At 41.6% G+C, this 13,899-nt stretch overlaps 1 protein-coding gene across 1 annotated transcript; it reads right to left on the minus strand.

The window, feature by feature from the left end:
- Positions 1 to 576: 576 nt before the first annotated feature.
- On the minus strand, positions 577 to 13,102 carry LOC123998107 (tumor necrosis factor receptor superfamily member 1A-like). The gene is made up of 10 exons (XM_046303023.1): positions 12,953 to 13,102; positions 12,146 to 12,259; positions 11,750 to 11,870; positions 10,090 to 10,218; positions 9,753 to 9,902; positions 9,472 to 9,559; positions 4,661 to 4,734; positions 4,302 to 4,483; positions 3,873 to 3,996; positions 577 to 2,522 (listed from the first exon to the last, which is right to left on the minus strand). The coding sequence occupies exons 2-10, from the start codon at positions 12,209 to 12,211 to the stop codon at positions 2,233 to 2,235; spliced, it is 1,224 nt and encodes a 407-aa protein (XP_046158979.1). The 5' UTR covers positions 12,212 to 12,259; positions 12,953 to 13,102; the 3' UTR covers positions 577 to 2,232.
- Between the last annotated feature and the right edge of the window lie 797 nt (positions 13,103 to 13,899).

Raw genomic sequence — 13,899 nt, forward strand, 5'->3', positions numbered from 1 at the left:
TAACACTTACAGTCATACACTGAATAGAACAGTAGCTAACACTTACAGTCATACACAGAATAGAACAGTAGCTAACACTTACAGTCATACACTGAATAGAACAGTAGCTAACACTTACAGTCATACACTGAATAGAACAGTAGCTAACACTTACAGTCATACACTGAATAGAACAGTAGCTAACACTTACAGTCATACACTGAATAGAACAGTAGCTAACACTTACAGTCATACACTGAATAGAACAGTAGCTAACACTTACAGTCATACACTGAATAGAACAGTAGCTAACACTTACAGTCATACACTGAATAGAACAGTAGCTAACACTTACAGTCATACACTGAATAGAACAGTAGCTAACACTTACAGTCATACACTGAATAGAACAGTAGCTAACACTTACAGTCATACACTGAATAGAACAGTAGCTAACACTTACAGTCATACACAGAATAGAACAGTAGCTAACACTTACAGTCATACACTGAATAGAACAGTAGCTAACACTTACAGTCATACACAGAATAGAACAGTAGCTAACACTTACAGTCATAATAACAGCTGCATACCAGGTCACTTTTACAAGAGATTCTTTATTTAAAAAATATATACAATTGATCAACTTTGTTGAGCGCCTCCCCCACCTTAATCAAAACAAATCAATGTCTGCATATACTGTATGTGATTTGAGAATAAAACTAGTTTGTCTTAGGTAAAATCCCCTGTAACAATTCAATGTTAAAAAGTGCTGTAAAATATTATAAAATCCAATACATGGCATTTCACTGTACTTGTGCACCTGACATTAAAAACTAGAAACTTGAGTGCCATCTATCCATCGACCCATCCCTAGTTTCCATGTTAAGTCTCCCAGAGATCAGTCAGCCCCGCAGAGTGACAGGTGTGTCCTCTGACTAAGTGATGCTGAATAATGGCAGCATGATGATGGGGCTTTAAGGAATGTCATAACTCAGGGATAACACCTACAGAAGACCTGCCTGTGCCCTAACAGTACTGACACAACTATTACTGTACAGATGTAAGAATCAATCACGTGTGGTGATCCAAAACCACGGCACAGACACAACCTGGATGGGTGTGATTGTTCGAGGAGGAAAGCACTGCACACTGAATAGTAAAGAAATATGACAGATTGATACATCCCTAACTTATTTTGTAAAACACATCAAGACAGTAGTAAAAGACAGCAAAACTACAATAGTTTGATCTTCACGCCCAAGCAGCAACTTATCAAAGAACCATTCAAATATACAACATCCTCCTAAGCAGCATTAATAACCATATAAAAACCACTTCAAAGACTTCAAATATGACATATAATGCTAATATCTTTTTGATATGTTTGTGGTTGATTAATACAAGATAGAGACAGGGAAGATTAAAGCTATACAGGTTCCTATCGAAATATTAGCTTGAGTACTACTGCAACACCAGTAAATAATACATTTCACATTTACATTTTAGCCATCCTTATACAGAGCGATTTACAGGAGCAAGTATGGTTAAGTGCCTTGCTCAATGGCACAGACCAATTTATTTCACCTTATCAGCTCAGGGATTCGAACCAGCAACCTTTCAGTTACTGGCTTCCTATCGCCACATAATACTCAGTAATATAGAACTGTAATACTATAGATGGGTGTTAAATCTGTATTACCCTAAACACAGCGTTTAACTCAATTGTTAGTGTGGATCTCATACCTGTGTGTGACACATTACAAGTTTGCCTGTTTTACAAACAGCACTGTCTACAACTGATTTTTATAAACATACGATTCCTCACTCATTGGTTTGAATGTGCAAAGAATATATATATATATTTGAAAAACATACAAGAATAGTACGGTTGGTAATCAATAATCAGCCTCATTGCCAAAAGGTTATATAATATATTATGACATATTGTGAAAGCATGGCAACACTTCCACCTAGTCTATCAGATCTGGACCAGGTGGAACAACTACCATATTGCTTACACTGTACCAATCCTATTCTCTCAGGCCTACACAAGTAAGGTCAGGGACAAAGGGATGTGGCTGATCTTCTCTCTCTCCCCATTAGCACCTCCCCTATCTCTCTCTCCCTCCCCTAATTATCCTATACATATGATGAATAGTCTTGGTCCCTCTCGGTTTCCCTTTTGATTCGACATAGAGAAGAGAAACCTGGGTCCCCTACTTGGTCTATACAGTCTGCATCTCTCTCCCTCTACTGATCTCCATACTTGGTCTCCAGCTCCTCTGCAGTCCCTCCCAGGTCCATGTCTCTCAGCTTATCCAGCAGGTGGTACAGTAGAGGGCGTGCTAGCACCCCTCCCCCTCCCTGAGCACTTCCCTTAGCCCAGACCCTCAGCATCTGGTACTGGGCTTCCTTAGTGTCACGGAGGTGGTCATTCTCAGCCCTCTCTATAACGATGTCACTCACACCCAGCGAACGCACCAGCTCCTTCATATGGCGCGGGGGAACTTGGTTCAACACCGAGTAGATCAACTCAGAGACTGAAGGGAGAGAGGAACAGAGTGGTGATAGGGTAGCGAGATTAAAATAGAGTTCAATATAGACTACATGGCCAAAAATATGGATGCCACCTTTCCAACAAGTCAGTTCGTCAACTTTCTGCCCTGCTAGAGATACCGAGGTCAACAGTAAGTACTGTTATTGTGAAGTGGAAACATCTAGGAGCAACAACGGCTCAGCCGCAAAGTGATAGGCCACACAAGCTCACAAAACGGGACCGCTGAGTGCTGAAATGCGCAAAAATAGTCTGTCCTCAGTTGCAACACTCACTACCCAGTTCCGAACGGTCTCTGGAAGCAACGTCAAAACAAGAACTGTTCATCGGGAGCTTCATGAAATGGGTTTCCATGGACGATCAGCCGCACACAAGCCTAAGATCAGAATGCCAAGCGTCGGCTGTACTGGTGTAAAGGTTGCCGCCATTGGATTCTGGAGAAATGAATCACGCTTCACTATCTGGCAGTCCGATGGACGAATCTGGTTTTGGTGGATGCCAGGAGAACGCTACATGCCCAAATGCATAGTGCCAACTGTAAAGTGTGGTGGAGGAAGAATAATGGTCTGGGGCTGTTTCATGTTTCGGGCTAGGCCCCTTAGTTCCAGTGAAGGGAAATCTTAACTCGACAGCATATAATTACATTCTAGAAGATTCTGTGCTTCCAACTTTGTGGCAATAGTTTGGGGAAGCCCTTTCCTGTTTCATCATGACAAAGCCCCCGTGCACAAAGCGAGATCCATACAGAAATGGTTTGTCGAGATCGGTATGGAAGAACTTGACTGGCCTACACAGAACCCTGACCTCAACCCCATCAAACACCTTTGGGAGGAATTGGAACGCTGACTGCGCGCCAGGCCTAATCGCCCAACATTAGTTCCCACCTCACTAATGCTCGTGTCTGAATGGAATCAAGTCCCCGCAAGCAACGTTCCAACAGTGAAAAGCCTTTCCAGAAGAGTAGAGGATGTTATAGCAGCAAAGGGGGGACCAGCTCCATATTGGAATGAGATGTTCGACGAGCAGGTGTCCACATACTTTTGGCCATGTAGTGTATATAAAAATAAATTCACATTCCAACACACACACAAACAGCTTGGTTTTCATGAATTTTCAGGACTTTTTGGAGAGTAAAAACATATTTCCATTCAAAATCCTAACTCTTAACCTAACCAAACCCTAACCTTTAAAAAAGTTCTCACTTTCCAGAATTGTTCTTGTTGTCCTACCTTGTCAGGACATTCTGATGACTCGTCAGGACATTCTAGTCCTGATAAGATAGGGAAACATGTGCACCCACACACGTTCGCCTGCACGCACATGCACACACACTTACTCTTGATCTCCTTGGGGACATAGTCCGGTAGCTTGCTGAGGATCTCCTGTTCACACTCACACACTGGGCTACATGAAGGGATACTCTGGTTGAGAACGTTCTCTGGGTCCTCTTGGATCAGCCTCTATAATCACAGGAAATGGAAAACATCAGAATTCTACTACATAGAACTGCATCCACTACCAGTACATCCTAAACCCAGGGACCACAGCACAATCAATAAAGGAAATCCTATTGGTTTCCTCCCTGGCACTATGGTGCAAACAGTAAAATGCACTTGGGTATTCAAAACAGTAGTTGAAATGGTATCTATTTTTTCTCCATTCAACCATTTTAGAGGTTTTTATCAGATTGGGTTTCTCCAGTCAGGTCAGAGGTGAAATGTGAGATGTCAGGGGTCAAAGGTGAGAGGTCAGAGATGTATCTCACCCGAGTAGACGTCTCAGAGAACTGAGAGGTGATCTCAGCAGAGGGAAAGGAGTTAGACCCCTTGGGCTTCCGTCGGGCCACTAGTACGCCCATGATCCCCACAACCACCAGTAATAACACACAAACACAGCCGAACGCAGCCAACAGGTAGGGAGACCAAACACCCCATCCAGTGTCTTTAGCTGGAAAGAGGGGAAAACATGCAGAGAATGAATACATTCTGCAACCCTTACGGCAGAAATAGTCTAGTTACAATATATTTAAACAAAAAAAAAAAAAGTTTAAAAGTATCTTTTGACCCACCAAATAAACAAACTATGTTTCTAGCCTGACCCAGCCACGAAGTATCAGAAACTCACATTTGCCATCGGCATTGGGAGTGGGATGTGTGCCTGAAGAACACTCCTGTTGACAGTCAGCAGTCAGCTCACACCTGGAGAGAAAATGCACACAGGAAATTGTATATTATTGAAGAGGAAGTGGCCCGTTTGTGAAGAGGAAATGATTCATGTTGAGTCATGTGAAGAACAGCTCTACAGAAGAACCATCCAGGCCATCCTGTTGCAGCATACCCCCCTCCGGAAAGACAGAACACTGAAAGAGACAGTTACCAGCGCTTTATCAGTGGTCACCACTGCCTATGGTCTTGATGTATGGATATAACCTGCCTGGTTGGCCCTGTCCGGGGGTATAGACCCCTACTGTCGCAGCCTTCAGTAATTATGCTGCAATAGTTTATATGTCGGGGGGCTAGGGTCAGTCTGTTATATCTGGAGTATTTCTCCTCTGTCTTATCCAGTGTCCTGTGTGAATTTCACCCGGCACAGCCAGAAGAGGACTGGTCACCCCTCAGAGCCTGGTTCCTCTCTAGGTTTCTTCCTATGTTCCTGCCTTTCCAGGGAGTTTTTCCTAGCCACTGTGCTTCTACATCTGCATTGCTTGCTGTTTGGGGTTTTAGGCTGGGTTTCTGTATAGCACTTTGTGACATCGGCTGATGTAAAAAGGGCTTTATAAATACATTTGATTGGTAGATTGATTGATAAGCAGTAAATTAGGGTGAATCAGGTGTGTTAGTGGTGGGCGGGAACTAAAGCCTGGACATGATGACCTTCTCCAACATAGCAACAGACTGTAGGTCTCCAGGACCAGGGTTGGTGTGACCACAAGACAGCTGACATGTGAAAATGCTTCTGTCTTTTAACTCACCCACGGAAAGAAGTTTGTTGCACAACGTTGCCGACAGATTCTATTAAACTTCCCATTTACAAGCAGAATGTTCATTTTCTGTTACTTTGTTTTTATTGAACAACACAATGACAATACAAATCAAGTAAAAGAACAAAAAGCTCTGGCAGGTACAGCACCCATCATACAATTTGACAGTATGAAAGCCATTTTCCCTCTCTCCTCTTGAGTTCTTAAAGCAAAGGTCATATTTCTTTAACAATGTCTATCCATTGTGTCACTGTGGGAGGGTCTTTTTGTAGCAATTTCCTAGTGAAAGCCTTTTTACTGGCTGCCAGTAGGACCTTCAAGAGGTACTTTTCTCTATTGTGTAAATTATCAGGCATTTCACCCAAATACAAAGAAATTCATGTTTGTTCGATGTCAAATCCAATTATTTTTTCAATGTTAGATCTGATTTTTCCCTAGTAAATTTTAATTGCGGGGAAGAACCAAAGTACATGAGGGTGATCCCCCTTGATAGCCCGCATTCTCTCCAACAAGGGTGTAGTGAGCCAGTCTGTTTTGATTTCAGTTCAGGTGTTATGAAGAAAATAACATTCCTCCAACAGAATTCTCTCCATGACCTCGAGTTGGTGGAGCTTTGTTGAGTCTCTATGTTCAACCATGGTTCATCAGTTATTTCAATGTTTAAGTTCCTCCTCCCATTTCTGTTTAATACAGTTTGTAGAATGTTTCTTTGAGGATAGAATACCCAAGTAGAGATTTTAAATAGTTTTTTTGTTACTCCCCAAGTTGTATGCGTTAGTGAATACTTGGATACATTTTGAGGTGCTTGAGGGTCAATCACATTTATCTTCATTAAAAAATAGTGTTGAACTTATATGTATCTGTAAAAATGTTGTTTATCTAAGCCATGTTTTTTTACTTAGGTCCTGGAAATTCTCCAGGATCTCGTTCCTTAAAATTGTATAAAATCATGTGATGCCTTTCTACGTCCACTGTTTAAATCTGCTGTCCTGAATTGCAGGGATGAAGCTGGGGTCATATGTGGGCCAACTCAGCAGTTTGACCTCTCTGTCTTAAGAGAGAAATTAATCCACTGATTTTAACTATTGTATGGGTATCTCTGTCAAAGTAGTCTCGGACTGTATGGGTATCTCTGTCATAGTAGTCTCGGACTGTATGGGTATCTCTGTCATAGTAGTCTCGGACTGTATGGGTATCTCTGTCATAGTAGTCTCGGACTGTATAGGTATCTCTGTCATAGTAGTCTCTGACTGTATGGGATCTCTGTCATAGTAGTCTCGGACTGTATGGGTATCTCTGTCATAGTAGTCTCGGACTGTATAGGTATCTCTGTCATAGTAGTCTCGGACTGTATGGGTATCTCTGTCAAAGTAGTCTCGGACTGTATGGGTATCTCTGTCATAGTAGTCTCGGACTGTATAGGTATCTCTGTCATAGTAGTCTCGGACTGTATGGGTATCTCTGTCATAGTAGTCTGGACTGTATGGGACTGTCATATAGTCTTGGGTATGGGTATCTCTGTCATAGTAGTCTCGGACTGTATGGGTATCTCTGTCAAAGTAGTCTCGGACTGTATAGGTATCTCTGTCAAAGTAGTCTCGGACTGTATGGGTATCTCTGTCAAAGTAGTCTCGGACTGTATGGGTATCTCTGTCATAGTAGTCTCGGACTGTCATATGGGTATCTCTGTCATAGTAGTCTCGGACTGTATGGGTATCTCTGTCATAGTAGTCTCGGACTGTATGGGTATCTCTGTCATAGTAGTCTCGGACTGTATGGGTATCTCTGTCATAGTAGTCTCGGACTGTATGGGTATCTCTGTCATAGTAGTCTCGGACTGTATGGGTATCTCTGTCATAGTAGTCTCGGACTGTATGGGTATCTCTGTCATAGTAGTCTCGGACTGTATAGGTATCTCTGTCAAAGTAGTCTCGGACTGTATGGGTATCTCTGTCAAAGTAGTCTCGGACTGTATAGGTATCTCTGTCATAGTAGTCTCGGACTGTATGGGTATCTCTGTCATAGTAGTCTCGGACTGTATGGGTATCTCTGTCATAGTAGTCTCGGACTGTATGGGTATCTCTGTCATAGTAGTCTCGGACTGTATGGGTATCTCTGTCATAGTAGTCTCGGACTGTATGGGTATCTCTGTCATAGTAGTCTCGGACTGTATGGGTATCTCTGTCACTGTAGTAGTCTCGGACTGTATGGGTATCTCTGTCATAGTAGTCTCGGACTGTATGGGTATCTCTGTAGTCTCGGACTGTATGGGTATCTCTGTCATAGTAGTCTCGGACTGTATGGGTATCTCTGTCATAGTAGTCTCGGACTGTATGGGTATCTCTGTCATAGTAGTCTCGGACTGTATGGGTATCTCTGTCATAGTAGTCTCGGACTGTATGGGTATCTGTCTGTCATAGTAGTCTCGGACTGTATGGGTATCTCTGTCATAGTAGTCTCGGACTGACTGTAGTCTCGGACTGTATGGGTCTCTGTCATAGTAGTCTCGGACTGTATGGGTATCTCTGTCATAGTAGTCTCGGACTGTATGGGTATCTCTGTCATAGTAGTCTCGGACTGTATGGGTATCTCTGTCATAGTAGTCTCGGACTGTATGGGTATCTCTGTCATAGTAGTCTCGGACTGTATGGGTATCTCTGTCATAGTAGTCTCGGACTGTATGGGTATCTCTGTCATAGTAGTCTCGGACTGTATGGGTATCTCTGTCATAGTAGTCTCGGACTGTATGGGTATCTCTGTCATAGTAGTCTCGGACTGTATGGGTATCTCTGTCATAGTAGTCTCGGACTGTATGGGTATCTGTCTAGTGTATAGTAGTCTCGGACTGTATGGGTATCTCTGTCATAGTAGTCTCGGACTGTATGGGTATCTCTGTCATAGTAGTCTCGGACTGTATGGGTATCTCTGTCATAGTAGTCTCGGACTGTATGGGTATCTCTGTCATAGTAGTCTCGGACTGTATGGGTATCTCTGTCTAGTATGGGTATCTCTGTCATAGTAGTCTCGGACTGTATGGGTATCTCTGTCATAGTAGTCTCTGTATGGGGACTGTCGGACTGTATGGGTATCTCTGTCATAGTAGTCTCGGACTGTATGGGTATCTCTGTCAAAGTAGTCTCGGACTGTATGGGTATCTCTGTCATAGTAGTCTCGGACTGTATGGGTATCTCTGTCATAGTAGTCTCGGACTGTATGGGTATCTCTGTCATAGTAGTCTCGGACTGTATGGGTATCTCTGTCAAAGTAGTCTCGGACTGTATGGGTATCTCTGTCAAAGTAGTCTCGGACTGTATGGGTATCTCTGTCATAGTAGTCTCGGACTGTATGGGTATCTCTGTCAAAGTAGTCTCGGACTGTATGGGTATCTCTGTCATAGTAGTCTCGGACTGTATGGGTATTTCTGTCAAGTAGTCTCAATGTCTTTCCATTTTGGATTCATATTCTGAATTACACCAACACACCAGAGGTCTCAATTGGGCTGAAACAAAATAATATTTTAGGTTTGGTAAGGCCATACCCCCACTATTTGTTGGTAATTGTAATATTGTATATCTAGTTCTTGGTCTCTTACTGTTCCAGATAAACCTTGATATCCGTTTATCCCATTACCTAAACTGTTTAGATGGGATTTCTATGGGCAGTGATTGGAACAAATACAGTAACCTCTGCAGTTTGCTTGTTTCAATTCTACCACTAAGATCCAAGGGAAGTGAATTCCGCCTGTCCAGGTTATCATATACTTTCTTGTTGATGTGATTGTAATTCATGTCATGAAGTTTGGGTGTATCTTTTGTTTGATATACTCCAAGATATTTAATGGATGAAGAGGTAGACTTACTCTACAGCTCTTCCTGTGGGGTATAATTATATACTAGGCTGAACACAAGAGTTTTAACCGAGAAAAGAGTCAGCTTGTTCACAAGCCAGTACTCACATGTTGCATGCAAGACAGGTCTTGTTGCTTTTCTTGTCTCGGAAGTAGAAGTCCTTACATTCACACACGGTGTCACTCTCTTCCTTACCTGTCAACAAGAGTATGTACACTCAGTACACACACAAACTTTGTCATACACACAAATAATACTACTAGTACTACAAAACAAAGGGTTGTCATTATTATGTAATAACCATTATAATTGTGTAATCCATAAGTAAATACCAGGTTGGGTGGAAAAACGTGAAACATTATGAACCACACTAGCAAGACAAACTCACATAGTTGCGTTGCTCTCTCTCCAGGTCCACATGTCTTGCAAGTGAGGCACTCCCGTGTTCCCGAGTTTATTCTGCTTTGGTAGAAGCCTTTTTTGCAGCGACACACTGTGTTCTTACTCTTCTTGCACGGTGAAAACACTTCCTCATTGTCTACAGGTGTATGGAACAACACAGCCAAGGAGAACAGAATAGAGAGAAAGAGAGAGAAGACAAGAGACATTTGCTGTCATACCATATTGAGACCATCTATAGTGATGCCATTTTCTTCAATGTATTTTGTAAATAATTGCACATTATTGTAAATCATTGAAAATGTTTCGAAATAATTGTACTGTACCAACACAGAGTGTACAACGGAGGCAGGTCGTGGCATAGTTACTCTTCTCTCGGTACGTCCTGCCCTCTTCACAGGAGACACATAGGCTATTGTCGCCGTTCTTAGTGCAGTGCTCCTTCAGCTTAAACCCTGGAGAAGACAATACATACATACTAACAGGGAGGCAATACAATCCAGCATATTTATTTACTGTAAAACCTGGTGATACGTCAGAGCTAAAACTAGGCTAGAGACAAATATAGTAAACGGTATGTAGGGCCTACCGTGTGACAGACGACTGTCTTTTATACACAATAAGGGTAGAATCTTGAAATAAGGTTTGTGTTTAAAGCTGGAATCCTTAACTGGTGAAACTGCCACGTCCATTTAGGACATTACAACAACAAAGAAGTTACTGCAAACAAGATAGGTTTTCCCCTCTGACATCAATGCACAGGCACACATCTCCCCCACTGCACTGAACGGGCCAATTGAAGCACACGTAGGCTTCTCTTTTGCCTTGCGCAACATTTGCTGATCCAGAAACAAGAGACCACTTGTGTGGCTGTTTTGTACGGGAATCTTGGAATATTTGGACAATTAAACATTTTTGGTTCCTCTCAAGGGAAAAGAAAAGAGACTTTTAAAACAGGATTGAGTGAAGTAGCATCAAATATGTTGATTGAGCAACTAATGAGCATGGAGAGTTTGACGAAATGACCTTGTATCTTTCAGTCTAATACGGCTGTTTACTTACTTTTGTAGCTCTTTGTTAGACACATGCTTTTTGTAAACACCGGTAGGTAACTGTCCTCTCCAAATATTTGGATAATGTGATTGGTTGACGATATGACATTGGCCTACGTTTCTTCTTGAGCTGCGCAGAATATCAGATCTCAACAACATTGGAGAAGTGTTAAAAATGTCCATCAGCAGTTGAAACAATAAGAAAGAGTAAAAAGTGGAGGGATGGGGCTGGAGAAACGTAACCACTCTCAAATTCATAGACAGAGCTATGCTATGAGACCATCCATGATATCAAAATTAGAGTTTCAATCATGTTTTGAGACAATACAATATTTGTTAACATTTACTTTGTTTACAAACATTGGAGTAGAACAAGCTTATATTTTGGGTTCTGATGGGGTACGACAGTTGAACTAAGCTCATGGGCATTTCTAAGTTAGATTCTTCAAAAATCAATGGGTACATATCATTCATTAAATCCAAAAAATGGATGTAGTTACTGCAGATTTCCCCTTCAACATCAGTCAGCACCACATCCTTATGCTATAGTATATTGTCATAAGGGCAACTTGACTGCAAAAGAGACAGGTTGGAATGTCAATTCTCATCAAATTAATAGGAAGTCAATCAAATCAAATAAAAATCTACCTTTTTCTAAATTAGTAGTGTTTCAATTTGTTGATAAAATGAGGGACATGATTGTTTGGTTGAGGGACGTGGGACAAAGGGCAAAAATGAGGGACTGTGAAATCTGGGACATATAGTTACTCTAGTTTTGGGGCGAACAGTGGCACTGTTCCCTTTGAAGCGGATTTGATCTTTAACTCAATGCATAGTGTATGGAAAAGTATAAGTTACAGCCACGTTACACTGGGGAATGGAAAGGCCCAGTTGTATAAGTGCAGTGTAATATAGTACAGTACAGAAGGCCTACCTTCATGGCACTTTCGACAGCATGTCCCGTTAGCAGTGTGGTAATCACTCCCCTCAAGGCATTGAAACTCCTGGGTCGTAGGAAGTGGTGGTGCCGAGGGGGAGGGGTCTACTGACCAGCACTGCAACATTACATTACATTGTTGTTATAGAACAGATACAATCAAATACCAGTCATATGTAATTACTGATTTTTTTTTATAACTGATTGACAGGCTACTGTATAGGCCTATTCCTGAAATGATTGACTAATTGATTGGTGTGAATAATTCACAAATTTGATGGATTGGTGGGGGATAATTGATGTATTGCTGAGAAATAAGTATGACTAGATGGGGCATTATGTTATTGGTAAAGGACTCTGCATTATGCATCTGTTCATGTTAAAGTTTCTTACCACTAGGAGCAGAGCGCAGACGTTCAGAATGCATTTTTCCTTCCATTTCCCTCTCAAGACGTCCATTCTTTCACACCACTCTTCTCACCAACACCATCTTTAGAAGAACAACACCTGCAGAAAGGAGAGATGGGGTAAAACGTGTGACAAAGCTCTTCATAATGCTTTCACACATTAGGCCCACTAGACTTACCTTTCTGCTAGTGCAAAGAAAATGTTGTCAATATGAATCAGTATTTTGCTGTGCAAAAATAACTTTTTTACTACCATGTCAAGGCTATATAGATATGAACTTTGTTTGATTTAAAATTAAAACGTATAGCCTAGCTAGCGTTATAACGTAAGTCTCAGAAAATTATTTACATAGACTATGCATTTATTTATTTTAGAATGTAACCTTTGTTTATCTAGGCAAGTCAGTTAAGAACAAATTCTTATTTACGACGGCCAAACCCGGCCGCCCTATGGGACTCCCAATCACGGCCAGTTGTGATACAGCCTGGATTCGAACCATAGTGTAGGTAGTGGTGCCTCTAGGGCCGAGATGCAGTGTCTCAGAACGCTACGCCACTCGGGAACCCATTTAAGGCGCGGTACATTATTTGTACATTATTATCCTGGACTTAATCAATAGAGAGTTCATATCTAGTTCAAGAATAAAAACTTCAATTAAGCCACAATAAAAACCGAGAAAACGTATTTAGTTTCGATTTCACTGTAGCGTACACCCACTGTTTTTAGCCGCAGAAGTCCGATATTATCAATCTCTTTTCCCAAAACTACAGGCGGAGAGTTACCGTCACTTACCTTTATCAAAACCGCTCATACATGACAAATGGCGATGCAGTCGAGTCTCAAAAATCAAAATCTAATTTGTAGTAAGACTTTAAGAAATGCATTCCAATCTCAAAAGATACGTCAGGGTATTAAATCGCGAGTTCTCGTGAGAGGGCGGACTTAAACGGGAAAATGGAAACGTCATTGTTTCGAGGAAGTCTGACTTGCAGGGCGTACTACAGGTTACGCCATAGGTAGTATGATGAAGGTTTATAATATTCGATTGAGCAGTAGCAGGCTGTGCGCCTATGGGTCACAAGAGACATTTCCGAAGTGTATATAAAAACAACAATTGAAACACTTGCAGGGTGCTAGGGGAATTGTTTCTTTTATCGGGATGTAGCGTAATGCTAAATACGCATTCCCCCTCTGCCTATCGGAGCAACAGGTGAGAGGGGGGTATGTTGGGCGATTTGTTACATTCAGTATCACTACGTCAAGGAAATATAGTATCTAACAAAGATATCTACGTATATTTCAGGAGTTGTGTGTCCCTGGACATAATCAGAATTCGTGTAAACAACCCTTTTGAAAACATAGCTTGTCTCTTGGCACAATTTACCCCGAGTATGGAGTAAATTGAGTATGAGAACAGGGGAGCATAAGCATAGCGAAACATTTCTAACTGTACGTTTTAAAACATTTACATTACCTCATATCCCAGCGATAATGTATTGTATTACGGAAGAAAACAGCAATTGTGTCCAAGAGGGTCACAAACCAACTGAGGAAGGCATTTTCATCTTTTAAACTTGACTAATCACTCAAATGCGAGGTGTCTTCAAAATAGTATTCATATTATGCATAAAACACACTAAATGTAATCCTTTGTATGGGATGTGTTGATTAAACATTGGCTCAACTTGCCCCTCGCCCAATCAGAATCACTGTTATTCGCCAAGTACATTTACACATAC

This window comes from Oncorhynchus gorbuscha, linkage group LG15 (assembly GCF_021184085.1).
Source record: "Oncorhynchus gorbuscha isolate QuinsamMale2020 ecotype Even-year linkage group LG15, OgorEven_v1.0, whole genome shotgun sequence".
NCBI classification, from domain to species: Eukaryota; Metazoa; Chordata; class Actinopteri; order Salmoniformes; family Salmonidae; genus Oncorhynchus; species Oncorhynchus gorbuscha.

Coding starts and splice junctions, on each gene's coding strand:
- LOC123998107 (XM_046303023.1), bottom strand. CDS start 12,211: ATGGACGTCTTGAGAGGGAAATGGAAGGAAAAATGCATTCTGAACGTC. Junction 9,560..9,752: donor AGAGAGAGCAACGCAACTAT/GTGAGTTTGTCT, acceptor TCTTGTTGACAG/GTAAGGAAGAGAGTGACACC. Junction 3,997..4,301: donor TCTCTGAGACGTCTACTCGG/GTGAGATACATC, acceptor CTGTGATTATAG/AGGCTGATCCAAGAGGACCC.